This window comes from Heterodontus francisci, chromosome 31, assembly GCF_036365525.1.
Source record: "Heterodontus francisci isolate sHetFra1 chromosome 31, sHetFra1.hap1, whole genome shotgun sequence".
Classification (NCBI taxonomy): Eukaryota; Metazoa; Chordata; class Chondrichthyes; order Heterodontiformes; family Heterodontidae; genus Heterodontus; species Heterodontus francisci.
In genome coordinates, this window is record NC_090401.1 from 54,501,181 (window position 1) to 54,524,440 (window position 23,260).

The following is a 23,260-nucleotide window of genomic DNA, read 5'->3' on the forward strand; positions in this document are numbered from 1 at the left end:
TCAATTGAATACCCCCTTTTATTTTTATCCTTGCAGCCTAAGGAGACTGTTGTCACTCGCTGGCGTGCTGACCCATGGGCACGTGGTTCCTACTCCTATGTGGCTGCTGGCTCTTCTGGTAATGACTATGATCTAATGGCACAGCCAGTGACCCCAGGTCCCAGCATCCCTGGGGCTCCTCAGGTAAAAATCTGATCATTTGGCTTTGGCAGTTTTACAGTGAAATAATTAGCTTGAGAAGAGGCACACTTTTTGATTATTGGAAATATTAAATTTTTCCTCATAATATTGACATTTATTTTCAAAATCACAAGTATTGGAATCAGATAAATGAACTTATTTCATCACTATCCCAATATCTGAATGTCAGTAGAATTTCAGTAAAGAATATCGGAGGGAATGGGTGAAATTGTCTTCCCTTTTTCCAATTAAAAGCACCTAGCAGTCCATTTATAAATATTGCCCTTCCACAATTGGAGAAGTACCAAGTCTGTCACTGTTGATGGCGAAACAAATTTGGGGCTATGAATTCAGACTACAGGTCCGATGTCCAAAATTCGGCACCCTTGGGACCAAGACCGTGCCGGATTTTCAATTTTCCTGGATTTTGGACTGTCACTTAAGTTATTCACATGGATATTTTTAATAGGAAACTTATGGATTTACTCAGAGGGTCAGGTATATATATGACCAGGAGAAGTCATGGTTTGCAGAAGATTAGGCACAGCCTGCATTCCCATTCACTAACTTGCCACATATATCCTTTGTTGGTGTTGTTTCGTTTATTGTTGATGTTGGTGTATGAATTTCATTCACTAATGGGTGACTGCTAGTTACGATATGGTTTATTGATTTCTTTGAGTATTGTGCTGTCTCTTGTTAGTTCAAGGAGTTTGATAACAAAACAATGCAACTAGTGCTGTAGTATGATTTTTCCAATGCATTGGTTTCACTACGTATAGTTAACAAGTAGCACTGAGACGTTGCATTGCCTTTAAACTGACAGTACTCATTCTGAAGACCTGGCCTTATCTCTAACTGTGCTCGTAGCAAAGTTATGAGCTCAGGAAATGACGCAACATTGAAAATAAAACTGAAATATTTATTGAAATCCTTTCAATGGATTTCTCTTTTAAAGGAATGAAAGCAGGTAAATATCGTAAGATTGAAGTTTAGCCTTTTTACCTATGTTTGGCTGGAGTCACATTCTTTTTTGCTGCCAAAGTCTTCTGCAATGAAACAATGGGACAAGAAAGTCACTCTGCATGTTGCAGGCACTGGCTCTCTTATTCCCTATAAGAGCTGGCTCACAGCCAGATCTCACCTTGTCTTCACCCGAAAGCTTTCATGTACCCTTTGGTGTCTATGCTAAGATTTTTTTCCCCCTGCTCCTCTCCCTATCTTAATGTGACTCCCAGAGATAATTATCTTCTGGCGCTGTCCTCTTTCTCCTTTCTGTACGCTCAGGCTCTGTGTTCAGCACATCAAAAGACCCCTACTTAACACTTATGGTTTAAATCTTCAAACTGGGAGTAACAGCCTCGGTACATTCAGGTTCCTCACATCCTACAGTCATGTCACTGCATGTTCCTGCAGCAATTACCAGGGGAGAGAGGCAGCCGAATAAATCAAGTAGTGTGTGTTGTCTCTCTCGACTCCGTGCTGTGGCTCTGATCAGGAGTTCAGCAAGATTCTGTTTGAAATGAGAATATACTTATTTCATCAGATTCTCCTCTGAGAAGTCCCATGTGTCCAAGCATGCCAAGGGTCATCATTTTCAAAAATGTCTGGTTTTCGGACAGTTCCGGCTTTCAGACAGTTGGATTTTGGATCTTGGACCTGTATTGCGTAAGGAGTGTATGCTCGACACTGAAGTGCAATTTTTGTTGCAGCTTACTGATATAAATGCAGTAAGTTTGTTTGTAAGACTGGACATGTCGTAAACTGTTGTCCCTTTCCTAACCATAATATGACAATGCAAGTAGGAGTTAGTGGTCTAACTCAGAAATCTACTTCTGTAAGAACTGTATATGCAACGCAGAACCTACTTTAAGATAGCAAATTCAATTCATTGCAATAAATGGAAAGTGTCAGAAAATACTGTTTTTCTGTTGAGCAGTCAGCTACTGCAAAATGTGTGACTTCAATCAATCAGTTACAATAGCGTTTTCCAGTTTGTAATGAGATACAACTTGTATTCAGCACTTGCATCATATACTGTGGAAAGCACAAGTTCAGCTTGCCTGAAAGAAGTGTGAGCATAGTTTGTGGCAGAAGCTAAGAAGACCTACTTATTTGATTTTGACAAGTGGGAGGATAATGTGGAATTGAGTGGTTATGAAAGGGGCGAGACATGTTGAAAAAAAAAATTGAGATGGAAATGAATGTTGTCAAAAATTTGCAACTGAATTGACATGTATACTGTACATGCTTTTCAGATGCCCGAAATCGTGGAAAGCGCTAACTCAAGCTCGACTGTAATTTCATCAGCAATATTCCGTTAGCAGGCAATCGTTGAAGAATATGTTGTGTCTGCTTAACCTAAATCATACAATCATACAGCACGGAAGGAGGCCATTTTGCCCATCGTGCTTTTGAAAGAGCTATTCAATAGTCCCACTCCGTTACAATTTCCTCATGGTCCTGCAGATTTTTCCTTTTCAAGTATTTGTCAAATTTCCTTTTGAAAGTTGCAAATGAACCTGTTTCCACCACCCTTTCAGTTAATGCATTCCAGATTATTAACAGCTTGTTGTGTAAAATAAGTTCTTCTAATTGTCTTGTTTTTATTATGTATAATCTATTTATAAAACCTTGGGCTCCATACACTCTTTTTCACAGTCTTATCAACTTGTCCTGCCACCTTCAAAGACTTGTGTATATAACTCCCCCCAGGTCTCTGTTAAAGTTATGCTAACCCCCTTTTAAATTGTACCATTTAGTTTAGAAAATAAGAGATAGGAGCAGGATTAGACCATATGGCCCCTCGTGCCTGGTCCGCCATTCACAATGATCATGGCTAATCTTGGGTTTCAACTCCACTTTCCCGCCTACTCCCCATATCTCTTGATTCCCTGAGAGACCAAAAATCTGACTATCTCAGCCTTAAGTATATTCAATGATGGCGGGCGCATCCACAACCCTCTGGGGTAGAGAATTCCAAAGATTCACAACCCTTTGAATGAAGAAATTTCTCCTCATCTCAGTCCTAAATGATTGGCCCTTATCCTGAAACTGTGCTACCTTGTTCTAGATTCCCCAGCTAGGGGAAGCAATGTCTCAGTATCTACCCTGTCAAGCCCCTTCAGAATTTTGAATATTTCAATGAGATCACCTCTCATACTTCTAAAATCCAGAGAATATAGACCCAGTTTACTTTCATCATAGGATGGCCCTCTCATCACAGGGACCAATCTAGTCTACCTTCGCTGTACTTCCTCCAATGCAAGTATATCCTTCCTTAAATATGGAGACCAAAATTGTACATAATATTCCAGGTGAAGTCTCACCAAGCCCCATACAAATGTAGCAATATTTCTTTCTTCTTATACTCTAATCCCCTTGCAATAAAGGCCAACATGCTATTTGCTTTCCAAATTGCTTGCTGTACTTGCATGCTAACTTTTTGTGTTCATTGTACGGGTACACCCAAGTTTCTCTGAACATCAACATTTACAAAATACTTTATAAAAAAAAAAAAATTCTGCTTTTCTTTTATGTCCAAAGTGAATAACCCCACACTTCCCCACATTATACTCCTATCTGTCACCTTGTTGCTCACTCACTTAACCTGTATATATCTCTTTGCAGCTTCTTGGTGTCCTGACATCTTGCATTCCCACCTAGCTTTGTATCGTCAACAAACATTACTCTCTGTCTCTTCGTCAGTCATTAATATAGATTGTAAATAGCTGAGGCCCCAGCACTGATCCTTGCAGCACTTCACTAGTCTCAGCCAGCCAACTTGAAAATGCCCTATTTATACCCACTCTCTGCTTCCGTCCACAAGCCAATCCTTTATCCATGCTAATATATCACTGCCCAACACCATGAGCCCTTAGCTTTTGTGTGGCACTTTATCAAATGCCTTTTAGAAATCCAAGTGTACTACATCTACTGGTTCCCTACCAGTATCTACCCTACTAGTTACATCCTCAAAAACGAATAAATTTGTCAAACAGCATTACCCTTTTGTAAAACCGTGTTGATTTGTTTTAATCATACTATGCATTTCTAAGTGCATTATTAATACTTCCTTAATAATAGATTCCAGCACTTTCCCAATGACTGATGTCAGGCTCACTGGCCTGTCGTTCCCTGTTTTCTCTCTCCCTCCTTTCTTGAATAGCGGTGTTACATTTACTAACTTACAGTCTGCTGGGACTATTCCAGAATCTAGGGAATTTTGGAAAATCATAGCCAGTGCATCCACTATCTTTCCTCATTATTCCTTTCAAAATGCATCACTTCACACTTCTCTGCAATAAATTTTGTCTGCCGTGTGTCTGCCTATTTCACCAGTCTTTCCATGTCCTCCTGTAGTAATGTGCTACTATCTTCCTGTTGTGAGTGCTTCTATATTTTTTCAAGTTTTTTTTTTTGAGGACTCGTGTATTTTAGAGCTGGGACATTGGTTTATTTTGGGAAAACTTAAAAAAAAACCCACCCATGGAGTTTTTTTTTATCAGGGTCACTGAGATGTTTGGCTTTGAAAACAAACTGTTACTGGAAGGCACCTGTTTTCAAATAATTATCCAGCAGGGGTTGTTTTTGACTTGGGGAAGATCTTTACAGAGAGGTAACATTCGCACCACGCAAGTGCCATGCAATGTCCGCCTCCAACACGAGGGAATCTAACCCTCTCCCCTTGATATTCAATGGCATATCGAACGCTGAATCCCCCACGATCAACATCCTAGGGGCTACCATTGACCAGAAGCTGAATTGGAGTAGCCATGTAAGTACCGTGGCTACAAGAGCAGGTCAGAGGCTACGAATCCAGCAGCGAGAAACTCTGCCTCCTGGCTTCCCAAAGCCTGTCCACCATCTACAAGGCACAAGTCAGGAATGTGATGGAATACTTTCCACTTGCCTGGTTGGATGCAGCTCCAACAACACTCAAGAAGCTCGACACCATCCAGGACAAGCAGCCCGCTTGATTAGCACCCCATCCACAAACATTCCCTCCCTCCACCACTGACGCACAGCGGCAGCAGTGTGTACCATCTACAAGATGCACTACAGCAATGCACCAAAGCTCCTAAGACAACACCTTCCAAACCCGCAACCTCTACCACCTAGAAGGACAAGGGCAGCCTTTGCATGGGAACATCACCACCTGCAAGTTCCCCTCCAAGCCACACACCATATTGCCGTTCCTTCACTGTTGCTGAGTCAAAATCCTGGAACTCCTTCCCAACAGCACTGTAGGTGTACCTACCCCACATGGACTGCAGCGGTTCAAGAAGGCAGCTCCAGGGCAATTAGGAATGGGCAATAAATGCTGGCCTAGCCAGCGACGCCCACATCCCAGGAATGAATAAACAAAAAAGCGACAGGTCAAGATTTATAGGGGTCAGGTGGTTTGACTCACGTGACACTGTTTATGGTTTTGTTTTGGACATTGAGTTGGGATATGGGCAATGATTTTAAAAAGACAGTGGGAGAAAACTTGCCAAGAACAACAACTACCTCAGTCTGTTCCAACAGTTTAGAAAAAGCCTGCCAGTTTTCCATGTCACGAGGAGCTGAAAAGCAAGCGTAAGAACCAGACAGAAACTGTGACTGCATTCTTCCTATAAGGCCTGTGTCTGAAACCTCTGCTGCATTTCCTGGAAGCCTACTCCAACTGATCTTCAACGTCGCCTGAAATGATTTATTCTAGGAAGATCCCAGTGACGGCCGTCTATATGCGTTTGGGACACCAAGCCTAAATAAACAACAACTTTTCATATCTTCTCTCTTCAAGAATTAACAAGTATTTAACCCAAGTGTTTTTTTGTCTTTTTTATAATAAAGCTCTAAAATGCAAAACCCTTTTATTTTTTCGGTTAACCTGTGTATGTATGTGTGTGACTGTGAGGGGCTTAGGTAAAAAGGGAACTTTAATATTTCAGTCTGTGTGTTTGTGTTTTACTTCATTACTGGTTAAGTCTTGTTTTATAATAAACTGATAATTTTGTTGTTTATTAAAGAAATCTGGTTGGTGTGTTTTATTTTGGGATAAAATTAGACCCTATGATTGACCGTATCAGTAAGTGGGGAAAAAATGTAAATATATGTGGTGACCTGTGGAGCAGTGGAACTAGAATAAACAGTGTACTCCTCCCGCCTCGGTCGTAACACTTCCTTATTGTTTACTACATTTCTGAGTTTTGTGTCATCAGCAAAGTTTGATATTAGGTCCTGTATACCAAAGTCCAGGTCATTAATCTACATCAAGAAGAGCAGTGGTCGTAAGACTGACTCCCAGGGGACATCACTGTATACTTGTCTCCAGTCTGGATAATCGACCATTCACCACTACTTTCTGTCTCTTAGCCAATTTCGTATCCATGTTGCCTTTCCCCTTTAATCCCCTTTAATCCCTTGGGCTTCATTGTGCTAATAAAATCCTTAGCTAGATCTCCCTGGATGATAAAGGAAATAGTGATTAAAGTCAAATAGAAAAAGGAGGTTTTTGACGTGCATCAGGTACAGAATACAGTCGAAAATCAGGAAGGGTACAAAGAGTGTAGACATTTAACTGACTGGCATGTGGTTACTGGGTTTAATCTCTCTTTTTTTGGGCAGTAGTATAACATTTTCAATCCTGTAGTTCTCTAGCACCACTCCCAAATCCAAAGATAATTGGAAGATTGTAGCCAGAGCCTCAGCAATGTCTACCCTTATTTCCCTCAGCAAATTAGGATGCATCCCACCTGAACTGGTAACTTTTCTACTTAGTGATTTCAACCTTTTAAGTACCACTTCTATCTATTTTTATCTTATCCAATTTGTCTACCATGTCCTCCACTACAACACTGGCAGCCTCCTCTTGTTTTGTAAAGACATGTACTCATTTAGTACCTCCGTTATACTCTCTGTCTCCACATGACGATCTCCTTTTTGGTATTTATTCACCCCCATCCACCACCCTTCCTTTGACTATCCTTTTAGTATTTATATATTTATAAAATACTTTAGTGTTCCCTTATGTTACGCATTAATGTTTTTCTCATACTCTCTTTACCCCCCTTTTTATTTTCTTTTTCAGTTTTCCTCTACACCTTCTGTATTCTGCTTCATTTCCTCCTGTTTTATGAATCTGCCAATTATCATAAACCTTTCTTTCATTTTAATCTAAATGTGGATTTTTTTTTTTTTACAAAAGTTATTCTTGGAGAGGGGGAGTAATTAAATTTGTGTGCAAATATCCCAAATGAGAAGCCATACTTTATTGTCTGTCTTTACTTCTTTCTGCTTGAAATACATTTTCTCCTTTTGCCTGTCGCTGTTGCTCAGCTGTGTGAGGAGACTGCAGGAAATGGGGAATGTGCTGGCTACTGAAGAAGTCCATTGGAAAAGTTCGAAATTGGCAATGGAACAAGTGGCAGGCAGGACATGCCTGGAAGAAGCACATTATGACTGATGCAAAGACTGATTAGTTATAAACTTTCCTGTGTGTCGGAAAATACTGATTAAACGCACATGCCCTAGAGACTCTTTCTGAGAGTATAAAAGTCCATGAACCAACCATCCTTCGTGATTCCCTCAGATGCTTTCACCTGGAAAAGTCTTTTGACATATCTGGAATGAAATAAAGAGTATTGAATTGTACAAGATTAAATTGCATACTGATTCCTATCCAGGGACAGGCTCATAACTCAGTTTGAGAGCTTTGCTGTGAACAGAATGATGCGCTGTCGTGTGCGCAGGAGCTGATGTGCAAGGAACTGGGCTTCTAATCTAGTAGTAAATTCACTGGATTTAAAATTAACTGAAGGTCAGTTACCTCAGATTGTTTTGTGGTAGCGATACATCAGTATGGCCCTTAGCTATTGTAATTTCCCCTGTGTGCTGGACAGTATTTATCCCTCAGCCAACATCACAGAAACAGATTATCTAGACATTATCACATTGCTGTTTGTGGAAGCTTGCTGTGCGCAAATTGGCTGCTATGTTTCCTACCTCACAACAGTGACTACATCTCAAAATTACTTCATTGGCTGTAAAGTGATTTGAGACGTCTGGTGGGCATGAATGGCGCTTTATAAATGCAAGTCTTTTGCTGAAAATACCAGGTTTGTTTCCCAATCTGTGCTGAACTAGTCCAGGCAGCAGTTTCTGCCAACTCCAACAATCAGCACCGGTACCCCTGGGCTAGAAAGGAGATTTATGAGTGATTGCCAGCATTAATTAGAGAACCATTGGACAATTGGGAGGTGCCAGCAGATTGGAAAATAGGCAAACATGCAACGTTTATTCAAAAAGAGTGGCAAATAAGGTATAGATAACTACATACCTATCAGTCTTGCATCAGTCCTGTGTAAAATAATGTAATAGACTGTCAACTGGATTATCTGCACAATAATGACGTAGTAAAAAACAGTCACCACGTATTCAAATGGGGAAGATCCAGCCTCATCAACTTCCTTGACTTTGGGAAAGTAACGTCCCAAGTGGGTTGTGATAAGCCCTACAGCATGTTGTACAGAGACTTCCAGAAAGAATGACAAAAGTTCCATCCAAAAGGCTATTAAGCTCCAGCTGTGGGGATGAGGGTGGATATTGGTTAGGAATAGGAAATTGACCAAAGGGTAGAAAACAATGAAAGATCAGAGAGATTTTGGCGTTCACGTAGGCAAGACACTGAAAGCAATACTTCAGATGGGTACAACTTTTTTTTTTAAAAACCTGACTGAATATTGGGTTTTATGGGTAGAGGTGCAGAATATAAAAGATGAGGTGTAATGCTAGTGCCTTCAGAAGAAGATAAAGTGCAGCATAATTGAGATTCATTTTGTTTAATCTTAAAATCATGACTTGTAAGCCTATTAAACATAAAATGGTAAAAAATAACGGCCTTAGTTTAATAACATTTTCTGGAAAACTGATTTTATTTTCTTTCTTTCATTACAGCCAGTACCTCGTCTCTTTTTTGCTGGAGAGCACACTATCCGCAACTACCCTGCGACAGTTCACGGCGCTTTATTGAGTGGTTTAAGGGAAGCCGGTCGAATTGCTGATCAGTTTCTGGGTGCAATGTACACTCTTACACGACAAGCTACACCTGGTATCCCTACCCAACAACCCAGTAGCATGTAACTTATTAAAGGGAAAGAGTCATATGATGGAAATCAGCCGAATTAGATTTCATCCGTGGGGGGAGGAAAGAAAGCTACTGCAGCCCTACAGTAGACTCAGTGTAGTGATGCACTGGTTTGAAACCTCCTTTTCTTCCTCCCCATTACTGCCAAGTGTTTGGGACACCATGACCATGAGACTGAGCCAAGTGGAGCAGCTTACTCTGGGGGCGGGGCACTTCTGACCAAATTATGTGACAGTCTGTTCTAATGCCTTCAGTATTCTGTAGCATTAACTCCTGTGTAAATGCATCAGACATTTTGTTTGTGAGAGCAAGAGTGCGAGTGATTGTACTGTTGATGGTGTTTTTTCCCCGCCATACTCGTATGTGCTTTAGGATATTTTGAGCGTGAATTTGCATAAATAAAACTTTTTTGATGTGATGGTCAAAATTTTTCATAAAATTGGCATTTGTTTTAATGTGTGGTTACTGTAAACACTAGGGCTATTAATGGAACAAGGTAGCTCAATATTGAAGTTTGTTCAGACTGCATCACTGTTCCAGTGCTTACACTGCATAATCTAGGTTTGTGAGGAGATTCTTTTGGACCATTCTTACTGTAATGAATTTCAGTATAACCATGTCCCCTAATTATTTTGCGTTACTTTGCACTCTAAAGTATTTAAAATGTCAAGTGATCTTTGCATGTGTCACAACTACCATTCTTGTTTTTTTTTCAAAATGCTACCTAAAAATGTGGCGTAAACTGGAAAATGTTGGAGTGTATTGAAAATACCCGCTGCATCTAACTGACACTTAGTGTTGCATATCCACTCTCCCTTTGGGCCCATATCCTATGGAGCAGCATTACTCAAACCTTTTGCTAAGGGCCACAACACCCACTAGTGTCTGACATAAGGAACACTGCAACATTTTGTAAAAGTGAGGTGGAACACTGTTTCCCTCAGTCATGCCACAAGTAGGAGGAGCTGAGCTCCAACAGCTTCACTGGACTTGAGGTTGTGTTTCAAACTCCTATTTAATGTTTTGCTTCTTAAAGTCAAGGACTTGGGGATATTTGATTCCTTCCCCTCAGCCTTATAATGCAGCCCATTTTATACCAACAAATAGTTTCTCACACTACTTAGTGAAATCACTTCTAGTGGTCTTGTGGATACAGTGATCAAATAGAACTTGCCAAACCTATTTCTATGAGCTCGCTGGATTTTCCATTGGATGTTTTGATCAGGTTTCTGGTTGAATGCTCATTGATGCACAAATGAATAGTGTTGATGTGATGCTTTACATTGCTTGTGATCTTGGCACTCTTAATGTTCACCTCCTTTTTCATTCCATCCATTTTCTGTCCATAGCCAGTACTACAAACATACAAATTAGGAGTAGGAGTTGGCCACTCGGCCCCTCGAGCCTGCTCCGCCATTCCATAAGATCACGCCTCCACATTCCTGCCTACCCCTGATAACCTTTCACCTTCGCTCCTCTCTGTGCAGTATGCTCTGTTTTGTTTTAGGAATGTGAACAACACTGTTCAAAGCCATGTTTATTGCTTCATAGAAGGTGATGGGTCTCCTTGTGATCGTTTTGTAACTGAGTTAGTTGCCAGACCATTTCAGAGGCCAGTTAGAACCAACTGCATAGCATAAACTAGAATCATGTGCAAGCCAGGTCGGGTAGGGCCAAAGGGCATTAGTGAAACAGTTGGGTTCTTGCAACAATCCGGCAACTAACAGATTTATTGCTTTAATACAAAGGCAAAATACTGCAGACGCTAAAAATCGAAATATAAACAGAAAACACTGGAAATGCTCAGCATGTCTGACCTATTTCCCGCAAAGTATCTTCAAATATCACCAAAGCAATAAATCTGAACTCGACCTCTGGATTACTAGTCCAGTACAGCACTCATGACACTTTAAATAGATGAGGTTTTCAGTTGTTTATTATGCAGGTAAGCATTGAACAATATCTCATACCGAGTGCCTTTGGGCTGAAAATGAATCAAGTGGAAAGAGCACCAACATTAAGAGTGCTAAAATCATGAGCAGTGCACTGGGAGGAGAGATTGAGTAGCTGCTTATAACGCCAGTCAGCAGTACTGCAGACTTTAAGAATCACCTATACTGATCAGCCAATTTGAGCAATTGGCAAATCAATCACTAAATTCGTTATACTCTATCATTATGGATTTTTAAGATATATTCCTCCAATTTCCCTGTATCCCATTCTCCCAGGAGCTTATGTTTAGGCTCTTTATTGTGATGATTTTAGTAATGTACATCCAGCTATTGCATTTCCTACAACAATGACTACACTTCAAAAGTGCTTCATTGTCTGTAAAGTGCTTTGGGGCTTCCTAAGGTTGTGAAAGGTGCTATATAATTGCAAGTTTGTTTTATTTCCTGAGGTGGTACATTGTGTAACATTTGATAACCTAGCTGAAGATTAGTTCACCATAGTACCTAAAGCTTTAATTTTAACCACTGTACCAATGGTTTCCTTTATCAGATCTCTTTACTGTGCCAAGATGTAACAAGATTTTTACTGTGAATTATTGACATTTAACATTGTCAACCCTAGTGTCTACAGTCAAAGCAAATTATGTTATGCTTTTTATTGGTTGTAAAAATGATGGTGTAGATTGATTGAATTACAAGGACAGTTTCTGAACTAAAGTACATTGGACTGACTTTCCATTAGAATTAACAGCTGGTCTACAGATATGCATGAAATGCCAATTGGACTTTTTGTTTTATACACATTTTAAACAATGGAAAAGCAGTGTAATTTTTATTGTCTTGCCAGATTTATATTTTGGCATGCAAGAAGGGTGTAATTAATGGCACCTTGGTTGCTAAATTCTAGAAGATTTTGCACTTTTTGTCATCGGTGTGCTAAGACTACACTTTGTGTAAGGCCATAAATATATTTTAAATAAAAAGTTGAATGAGATTTTGAGTTGTGATGATTTTTAAAAATCAGTCTTTTGTTCATAAAATGGTATCAAGGTATCTACATAGGTTACGAGCAGGTATGTTTGTTTACTTTTTCCAGGGTCATCTTGTTTCTAGTGACTTGCTGGATTGACGCACTGCCTGATTTACTGAAGTGTTCAGACCAGCACTGTCAGGTTTGATCTCTGGTTTACAGTGTTTGCAGTTGGAGCCACCACAGTGGCTCCAGTGCACCTGGGCTGGTGGAGAGAGGCAAGAACAGGTTTGTGTTCCACAGTGTTATCCCATTACACAGTCACAGATGCTGGGAAATGTGTGGGAGGATGTTAGATGGGAACAGGACTGGGCTTGCATATTCCAAATGAATAGCTTGCCCATAGTCACTCGAGAACTTGGGTGAGTTACTGCAGAGATGCCACATGTTGAAGCATAACATAGCACCATTGTGGCAGGTTGGGGGGGGGTTGGTGGTGGGTCAGGAATAAAAGTAAATTTGAAAAAAAGAACAGTTGGCTAAACTGGGGTAATTGAATTTGATTTCCATCACTGAGTTATACAACACGTAAAGCAGCAGGGAAAGAATACAAATATGCATTGCTAAATTCATTTCCGAGATGCCAGGTGCACAGATTGAATACCTTTCACATGTAAATGGAGTATTATTTTTTACATTGTGTTAACAATATCAGCTTTTTCAGCGCATCATGACGCACTAGTTTAGACTTGAAACCTAAATAAGGACTCACACTTAAAATAGCTGGCTGATTATCGTGAAATATTATCAGTAGTTTTGAAGGATTTCACATCGTGTTGAATTTGTGGCAGCTTAATTCTGGAGTTTCTGTACTGAGCTTTTGTAAAGGATAAAAGATACACTTGTTCTTAATTGCAACTTGCCAAATAGGTAAAAAATATCAACAACAACAAAATGGACTTATGAGCCAGTATGCATCTCACAATAGTAGTTTGTTGCTTCATTGTGTCTCCTGATTTGCTTATAGTGTCAACAATAACGTACATGTTCGTTACGTTTGGAAAACTTAATGATACAGATCAGGCAGTTCAAGCGCTTTTAGCAAATAGTTACAGTCTGCATTAAATATTTCACTGCAAGTTACTTTCTACTGTTTGACCCTATGCTAGAAGTAATAAAATTCAGCTCTGTAAATCGAAATTGCAGCTTATTTTACCATACGTGAGGAGGTCATGAACTACATTACCAGTAAGATTGAGACCATCTGTTCAGCTGCCTCTGCAGCTTTCCCTAGTTTCTCTTGTATCTGTTCTTGTCCTTTCTGAGCTCATCTTGCCCACAAACCCCACCTCCTGGTCCCTTATCCCCATTCCCAGTGAACTGCTGACCATCCAATTTCATTTCCTGGCCCCTAAGCAAACCAACAGTGTAAATGATTCCCCCCTCATATTATCCTCCTTTTCAAAGCACCATGCCCCCTCTCCTGAAAAACCTGAATGTTGTTTCTTCTGTCCTTGTAAATTTCTGCCCCATTTCCAATCTCCCTTTCCTCTCATTCCTGAATGTTTTCATCTCCCAAATCCATGCTCATCTTTTCTTCAACTCCATGTTTAAATCTCTCCAATCATATTTCTGCTCCTGCTGCAACATTAAAACAGCTGTAATCAAATGCCTGAATGGCATCCTTTGTCTGCCATCATATGCAATGTCCCTCCTTGTCCTCTTTAGGGGGAATTGGTGGCGTAGTGGCAATGCCACTGAACTAGTAATCCAGAGGCCCTGGCTAATGTCCTTTCGGGAAGGAAATCTGCTGTCCTTACCCAGTCTGGCCTACATGTGATACCAGACCCACAGCAATGTGGTTGATTCTAACTGCCCTCTGAAATGGCCCAGCAAGTCACTCAGTTTGTCAAGGGCAATTAGGGATGGGAACACTGGTCTTGCCAGTGACGCCTACATCAAAAATAAATCTCTGCAGCCTTTGAGATGCTCAACCAGACCATACTCCTCCAACTCATCTGCACTGTCCAGCTCAGGGTTACTGCCCTTACTTGGTTTCCCTCTTACTGATCTGATCAAATCCATAGCGTGTCTAGCAATGGTACTGTCCCAGTACCATTACCTCTGGATCTACCTTGGCTCCCTCTTCCTCACCTAAATAACGCCTTTAGCTATCTAAAGAAATGGGGTCATCTTCCACATGTCTGGTGATGACACCCAACTTTACCCTTCCACCACCTCGCTCAACCTCTCACATTGCTTCTCTGACATCCAATATCGGATGAACTGCAATCATCAGTAAGACTTCCGCCTCCATAATGTTACCCATCTCTGCCCTTGTCTCTGTCTGTTGCAGGAACTCTGTCACTTCCAGACTTGTCTATTCCAATACTCTTGTGGCTAGTTTCCCATCCACTCCATACACTTCAGCTGCTCCAAAACTCTGCTGCCTGTATCCTATCATGCGCCAAGTCCCGCTCATCCATTAACCCTATGCTTGCTGACCTATATTGGCTCCAGTATCCCCAACACATCAAAATGAAAATTTTCAAACTTGTCTTTGAATGTTTTTATATGCTTCTCCCTATCTGTTATCTCTAGCCTTCAACCTCACCTCCCGCAAGAACACTCTGTTCCTCCAGCTCTGACCTCTTGTGCATTCTCCTTTACCATATCATTGGTGGCCATACCTTCAACTATCTAGCCCTTGCATTCTACAGTTCCGTCCTATAAACCTCTCTACCTTCCTCTTTAAGACTCTCCTCACTTCTGTCTAATCTTTTGGTCACTTCTCCATATATCACCTTTGGCTCAGCATCTGTTTTTGTCTGATTACACCTCTGTGAAATGCCTTGGCATATTCTTCTACATTAAAAGTGCAATATAAATGCAAGTTATTGTTGCAGTTTAAAAAATGTCAAGCAAGCATGCTGCTGCCAGCCTGGCAATGTAGCTTTGAATCAACCATGATGCACTATGTGAAAATACCTGAATGATGTGTCTTCCCTACCCTGTCCTCCACAAGGTTAGAAATAGACCTTCCTGAAGATTCAAACACTTGGGGCAGCACAGTGGTTAGCACTGCAGCCTCACAGCTCCAGGGACCCGGGTTCGATTCTGGGTACTGCCTGCATGGAGTTTGCAAGTTCTCCCTGTGTCTGCGTGGGTTTTCTCCGGGTGCTCCGGTTTCCTCCCACAAGCCAAAAGACTTGCAGGTTGGTAGGTAAATTGGCCATTATAAATTGTCACTAGTATAGGTAGGTGGTAGGGAAATATAGGGAAAGGTGGGGATGTTTGGTAGGAATATGGGATTAGTGTAGGATTAGTATAGATGGGTGGTTGATGGTCGGCACAGACTCGGTGGGCCGAAGGGCCTGTTTCAGTGCTGTATCTCTAATCTAAAACTACCCTATTCACTGTAGATCTGTGCTGAAGTAACTTGAATCCATTAGTGTGCACATCCAGGTGAAACACGTTACAACATTCCTCAGCTTGATTATAGCAGCCAACACCCCACTACAGGACATAAAATATGTAATCATTTCTAACTGATGCACGGAAGGTTCTGACAGTCAGCAGCCAGCTCATTGTGCTTAATACATTGAGTAAATCTGCTCATTCTAAAGCAACTAACTGGGGCAAATGATATGTATAATATGTATCTATATTATATATATTTATTTTCATGTCATTTCATAAACACTTGCATTGTAGTCCAACTATTGCAGTTGTTCATGAATTAACTTTTAAACCACATATTTTTGAATTCACTTCCTCTGGCACAGGTCTCACACCTTTAAATTCTTCTCATATCAGGGAGTGTGTTGTAATGGTGCTTGCTTTGTAATCCAGGGTAACTTGTCCCAGAGCTGCCTCTTTTTCTAATCTGCTAGCTTCAAATGTGATGAGTTTACTTAGCTGTTTGATCTGTGTTGGAAGGAATAAAAGTTGACTGGTTGTTATAAGTGCCACTTCCTGTTGACTGAACACTTGAGCAGTGCTGGTTCACATAAAATCCACAACCTTAACAGCATAGCCCTACCAGTCAAAGGAAGGTTATACAAAGATGAATAGACATGACCAGAAGAAATAGAAATTAAAGCACAAAAGTCTTCCGAGATTTCTCTTCTTCTCTTGTCTAATTTCCTTTTCAACATTTGTTAAAATTGAATTCACTCAATGGCACAGAACAGACATTGATTGGGAAAACTATAAGAAGGAAGAAAACAAATCCCCTATATTTTGTTTTATTTATGAGCATTTGTTCATGTATTTTCATTCATGGGTGGATGAATAAATATCATCCATTAATAATGATCTATCTTCAGATCCATAGTATTTAGGTTTGTCAATGCCGTTAATTTTCCAAATATTGTAAATGGGTTTAAGGTTAAGATATGGAACTAAAGTGAGTCAATCGAGTTAAGATGCAGATCAGCCAGGTGATCTAGTTGAATCGTAGAACAGGCCTGAGGGGGCTGAATGGCTACTCCTGTTCCTTAGCCATTTTATTCCTGTGATGAGAAGATGCTCTTCAAAGGACAGTTCTATGAGAAAAGAGTGATTAAGTTAAAGTTATATTTTCTTGAAAAAATATCTAAATCCCCACAAAAGTGAAAATTGGTATTTGTAAATGCAACTGAATGCTATCAATACAAATTGTAACCTCTCAGGCAGAAAATAATCTATATTTTGGGAAGGAAATTCTGAGGTAAATGTGTGAATCGTGGATCGATAAAGCAATTGTCAGCGTAGGAAGGCACTCTGTGATGGTGGGTCTCTGTACAAAATGAGTAATCCTGTTTTGTAGTCAGAATTAAAAAAAAGTCATGAGCTAACGTTTTGTGAAAAGGTACAGGCTACAAAGCTGACCATAGTGACACTAAATTGCCAAGAACAAACTACAAGGAGAGAGGAACTTTGTCTGGCACTACTTGTTATTGGTCAAAATGCTCGGAAGAAGATTAAGTTTGTGTTTGAATTTTTGACATTTTTAATTTTCCCCTCACAGGAGGTTTGTGTTCACAAGATTTTTATAGCCAAGGAAGACCATTTGGCCGATTTTACTTCATCTATCCAGGAATAAATCCTACTCTCCACCATTGCTTGGTTCTTAGAGTAATGGAGGCAACACATCTATCGGGGAGTCCATTCCATGCATTGATTGCAAGAACTCTTTATTTGTGTCTTACCGTGCAACTCCCTCAGTCTGAGAAGACTTTTAACCTACAAAAACACATTTTAAATTAATTATATAGGCCTTAAATCTATGTTCTCTTGTGTTGGCAAACATTTACAAATAGAAGTTTTATGTTCTTAGAGAATTATTTGTCCTTTTTCTGTGTATCTGTTGTTTCCTGCAAAGCAAAGATACTCAGTAGCATATGGACCAAAAGCTCCCAGGTTCAATGATGAGTTAAATATCTCACCTGGGGCAACACTTGGGTCAGTACAATTGGCCTTAATGCCTTGGCTGGGGAGAAGGAAATTTAGTCAGGGCACCTGCTCTTGAATTCTATCCAGTGACCCCTGTTGCAAAAGTAGACATGTTTGGCTGCTAGATGATAGGTTAAGTGAGGTGAGGATGGGGGCTCAGCTGTGACGGTGTCTATGGTGGAGTAGCTTGTTAAAACCCACTGTCTTACTTGATTGATAATACTACCCAGAAGCTCTTGGGGATCTTTGCTATAAAAATGCAAGTTCTTCTTGTTTTCTAGGCTGACACTTCACGAGCCGAGTGAGCTGCTGGAACTCTAGTCCATCATGAGTATCCAGGAAAAGAAAGAAAATTGAAGCAAGAAATGTATAAGCTGCATCCGCAGTGTAAAATAATAAAACTGTGGTATGTTGTACAATAAATTACTGCTTTTAGTCTTGGTTGAAAATCATGTTAGTCAGTTCAATTCAGAAAACACCGATAATATAACTCGTAGGAAAACCTAAATTATCAATGATCTAGTTGGTGTAGCACTAGATTCTTGACAAATGTCAAAATTGCTCAGTTACCTGTTGCCTTTTATATTATAACTATATTGCTGCACTGATAAAGTTACTGTCTAAATCCAAGTTGGGACCTGACTTGGAGGACAGAGTATGGCACTAAATCATTCCGGTGCGGATCTATGCTACAACTTCATAGCAACTTCATGGGCGGCACAGTGGTGCAGTGGTTAGCACTGCAGCCTCACACCTCCAGCGACCCGCATTCGGTTCTGGGTACTGCCTGTGTGGAGTTTGCAAACCCTGTGACTGCGTGGGTTTCCACTGGGTGCTCCGGTTTCCTCCCACAGCCAAGACTTGCAGGTTGATAGGTAAATTGGCCATTGTAAATTGCCCCTAGTGTAGGTAGGTGGAAGGAGAATGGTGGGGATGTGGTTGGGAATATGGGATTAGTGTAGGATTAGTATAAATGGGTGGTTGTTGGTCGGCACAGACTCGATGGGCCGAAGGGCCTGTTTCAGTGCTCTATCTCTCTATGACTGTATCAGTGTAAAGAGTAACTGTTTTGTGGTGAGGCTACAGTTATCAGGATAAATTTAGCACGTCAGCACGTACAGGAAAATGGTGAATGCACTGCCAGTGATTTTCTGTCCACCAGAATTAAAGGCCCAGATTTTGCAATGGTAATCATGGTGAAACTGTCAGTATTCACTGTCATTACTCCACCGAAACTGACAGCAACTTCTGGACTCCGCACATGCGTAGAATAATGTGGGAATCCAGAAGCTGCTGTCAGTGACTCTACGTTTCCCCGTAGGATGCGTTGCTGAGGCACATCCCAGAGTGCAGTTAATGCGAAATTATGAATTGATGAGTCTTGCTATAAAAACCCTTGAAAAACTTGCATGTTGTTTAACTTTTTGATGGCATATTAACTTCTTAATTGTTAAACACTTACGCTGGTCCTGAGAAGCCGATTTTGTATTTGTAGAATGTCAAATGTCTCCATGAACAAAGTTACACATTTTTAAAAGTTTTTTTTAAAAGTTTGTTTATCTTTATTTTAGCTTCTATCTTAATCCAATGATCATTTATTTCACTATCTGAAAATTTAGGCTAAAAGTGAAGGATATTCAGCACTTGTAACTTCTAGGTTTGCTGTCTGAGCAAATAATTCAATGTGACTGCTTACTTGCTTGCTGACGGCACTGCGGCTGCTTGCTAAGAATGGCACCAGATTTAAACTGCCAATGGGAAAGGGGGAAATCACACCATAGAGATCGCTACATCTTTGTGGGCACCCTTCTTTGAGGTCAGCATATGCACCATTACTTTGCCGCTGACCACAAAATCCAGCCCAACGACACTGGTTGTCACAACATTTGCCTCAGTGTAAATTGCAGCCTTAAACTCAGTTGCATCAATTCTGGAGCAGGCCACTAGATGGCACTATAGTTGGAAGTAAAGAATTCTTTTTAGGAAGAGGAAAATGTGGTATTGTCCCTCTGGAATCATGCCTCTTCATGAAAAATGGGAATGCTTTTTTCTCTCACTCTAATTAATGAACTGCTGATAAAATTGCAAAGATTGAAAGGTCCCATTTTTCATTGTTTTCACCCCCAGAGTCTGTCACGGCTGTCTATGAGAGGGCAGTTATATTCATATTTAAGTGATAATCTCACCTGACTGATCGATCATGCTACATATTATTTAGTTGCTTCTTATTTTCTGAGGGTCTGGTCTACAGCACTTTCAGGAATGGAAAGTAAAAAGATATTAATGATATGGGGTTGCACTAGGCCACAAAAATGCTAAATCGTACCTTGTCTGCTACAGTTAAAGAATCTGTCATTAGAAAGACTCCTGTTACCACTTTGCATTTCAGGGCATTACTAGCTTGGCACCAGGTCCCCACCTACTGAAAAACATCTACATTGTGTTTTATCCCCTGTTTAGTACCCTGACATTGACAGTAAAGATGTGAGATTTATCCAGAGTCCGTATTGGGACCAACTAACGAGCATCAGGCTAGAAGATGAACAATCAGATATGTTTCAAGTGAAGGGAGGAGTACGACAAGGATGTGTACTGTCACCAAAATGATTCAATCTGTACACAGAACAAATATTCTGGGAATTAGATTTACTTCCAGCTGCAAAAATTGGAGGTAAGAACATAAACTTCCAGTATGCTGACGTTACTTGCAGAATCAGAATATCATAGATCAAGTAAAATCTAGAAGTTTAGAATATGGATTGAGTATGAACACCAAAAAGACAAAAACAATGGTAGTTAGGAGGAATACATTTGAAGAAACCAGAGTGAAGATTGAAGTGGATGGTGTCACACTGGAACAAGTAAGTAAGTTTAAAAGCAAAATACTGCAGATGCTGGAAATCTGAAATAAAAACAAGAAATGCTGTAAACACTCAGCAGGTCTGGCAGCATCTGTGGAGAGAGAAGCAGAGTTAACGTTTCAGGTCGGTGACCCTTCTTCAGAACAAGTAAGTAGGTAAGTTTGTCTCTTTAGGACAGATGATAACAGAAGATGGTAGATGCGATGCTGAAGTCAGAAGAGCAATAGAGATAGCCAGAAGTAATTTTGTGAAGATGAAGGATGTGTTAACAACAAGAAAGCTCAAGCTTTTAACAAGGAAAAATACTCATAAGATGCCATATTCTATCCACTTTCCTGTATGCCTCAGAGACCTGGACAATAAGGATCTGTGGAAGAAAATAGAGGATTTTGAAATGTAGATGTTAAGACATATGCTTAAAATTCCTTATACAGATTATAAGACAAATGAAATTTGAAATTGCAAGAGCAAAAAGGACTCTAAAAGGTTACATCCAGAAAAGAAAATTCAGTATTCCGGCCATTTAATCAGAGCTGAAAAGCTACAGAGATCTCTTCTAGAGGGCAAAGTGGAGGCAGCAGAAAGAGGGATCAACCTAGGTGTAGTTGGATGGTGGACATCAGAACGGTTGCAGACAATCTACAGTGGATGTGTGAGGGTGGCACAAGATAGACCAACGTGACATACCATGACAGCAGATGTGGTAGGAGTAGCTGCAAGCAGCAGTAGTAGCAGTACCCTGATACTGATAATGATCATCTTTTAAAAAAAATGTTAGATTTCTATGAAAATGGAATAACTTTTCAAATTAATGCTGGAGTCTACTTGCTACGATCCTTGATCAAGTTCATGGTTGTTGACAACAGTTTGATCGCGGAAGGTTTGGGGTTATACCGTCAGACGTTTATCACATGGGGATAAAGGCCGAAGAATGATTCAGAGGTCTCTGCAGTTGCTGAGGTTACAAGGCTGTAGGAACATTAATGGTGGCATAGCAATTGTGTTAATGCAACAAAATATCCTTTCGACCACTGGTAATGAAACAGCATATTTCTAAGAAAGGCTGTGTAATCACAGACCTTTGCAAGGATTATAAATGTTAACTGTTCATCAAAGAGTAAATACCAAATTAATCACAATTATTTGAGGTACGTCATGTCGTATAGAACCATTTAACTGACTCAAATAAAGTCACGAAATTATTCTTGGAAGTAGTTTGCTTTTAGCTCATAACTATTGGCTTCAGAACCAAATGAGCAGCAATTATTGATCTATTTTTAAAAGTACAGACAGGTGGATATTAAAAGCTTCTTGAAATCCAAACTCCCCAATGGAATGTTTTATGAATCATCATTTAGGCAAGTTCTATTCTATTTAACAACCAGGTAAAGATCGACTTGATTTGCATGATCAATGTGTACTGAGGTTTAGACTTTAAAGAGTTCACTCCCTTTGTAGAACAATGGAATAATGTTTGACAAGCTAAGATACAAGGATTTTTAGCTGATGTAATGGTACAACTTAGTACAAAACACTCTACATTAGATTCACTCCAGTGAATGTGTATTGAGAACAATACTGCTGATGGTGATATTTTTTAAAGATTCAGATATTCTCATACCATGTGAAATGACTTGGAGATTAACAAGTTCCTGGCAAAGATAAATACACTGAAACTAGTTTTACAATGATAAATTCTCTCTCATGTAAGGTAGTTGTGTTGGCCCCAGAGAGCTGCTTATTGCTGTGAGACTGTTAATTCTCACCAAGTCCTTTTCGTGTTACAGTAAAACTTAATAGCCAAGGCCCAGTTAACCCTATTGAGCAAACACTATGCAAAGAATTGGGAACAATAGATGTCTGCGGTGAAGTTCATTTCACAGCATATTTATAGCATGGTTTTGTGGGGTATAAAAAGTTTTGTTTTTCATAAAGTTTTCAGCCTTTCCTCAGTATTTGTTTAATTTACTTGTGGTTTTATATCAGCAGTGTGCAATATATATGTGACCTCCAGGAAATAGAACAGATCATGTATATTTTTCTCACAAGATAAGTTTAGGTTTTTAAAAAAATGTCCTTTTGGACCATTTGATATTGTCTTTCCAGAAGACCAATCCATTCTTAAATGTTCTGTGACCAGGCATCAATCTTTCTTCTTAACGATCTGTTTGAGTTGCAGAACTTTTTAACTTGAATGGTGCTTCCATTTTGTATAATATCTTAAGAATACTTATGCGTCACCCTGTTCAAATCTCTCCATTGCCTTGCTCTTCCCTATCTTGGTGACCTCTTCCAGCCCGATAATCTTCTGGGAAATCTGTGCTTCCCCAGCTCTGGCCTTTTGTGCATTCAGCACGCCATTGATGGCTGTGTTTTCAACTGTCTCGGACCTAACCTCATTATTTCTTTCCCTAAACCCCTCCACCTATCTACCTTTCTCCTCTTCCTTCCTTAAGACCTATCTCTTTGACCAAGTTTTGATCCCCTGTCCTAATGTCGTCTTCTATGGTTCAGTATCAATTTTTGTCTGATTACACTCCTGTGAAGCGCCTTGGGACGCTTTACTTCATTAAAGGCGCTATATAAATGCAAGGCAGTGATGGTTAAAGATTATAGATGTACTTTTATTGTAAAAATTTGTCAGTGAGACCTGTGTGTATTATTGTAAAATTTGGTCCAAAGACCATATGCTGTGCAACACTGCTGCTACTTATTCCATTCCATTTACAAA

At 40.0% G+C, this 23,260-nt stretch overlaps 1 protein-coding gene across 4 annotated transcripts in view; it reads left to right on the forward strand.

Annotated features, from left to right (window-relative positions):
• Positions 1-12,256, forward strand: part of kdm1a (lysine (K)-specific demethylase 1a) — a 62,970-nt gene extending 50,714 nt beyond the window's left edge. For 3 of the 4 annotated variants that reach the window (XM_068011656.1, XM_068011657.1, XM_068011654.1), the window contains exons 20-21: positions 37-183; positions 9,121-12,256. In XM_068011656.1, the coding sequence (XP_067867757.1) occupies positions 37-183; positions 9,121-9,306 (333 nt within the window). In that variant the 3' untranslated portion in view covers positions 9,307-12,256. Of the gene's footprint in view, positions 1-36; positions 184-2,438; positions 4,173-9,120 lie in introns of those variants that run through there. The other variant, XM_068011655.1, reaches the window with a different exon arrangement.
• The last annotated feature ends 11,004 nt before the right edge of the window (positions 12,257-23,260 follow it).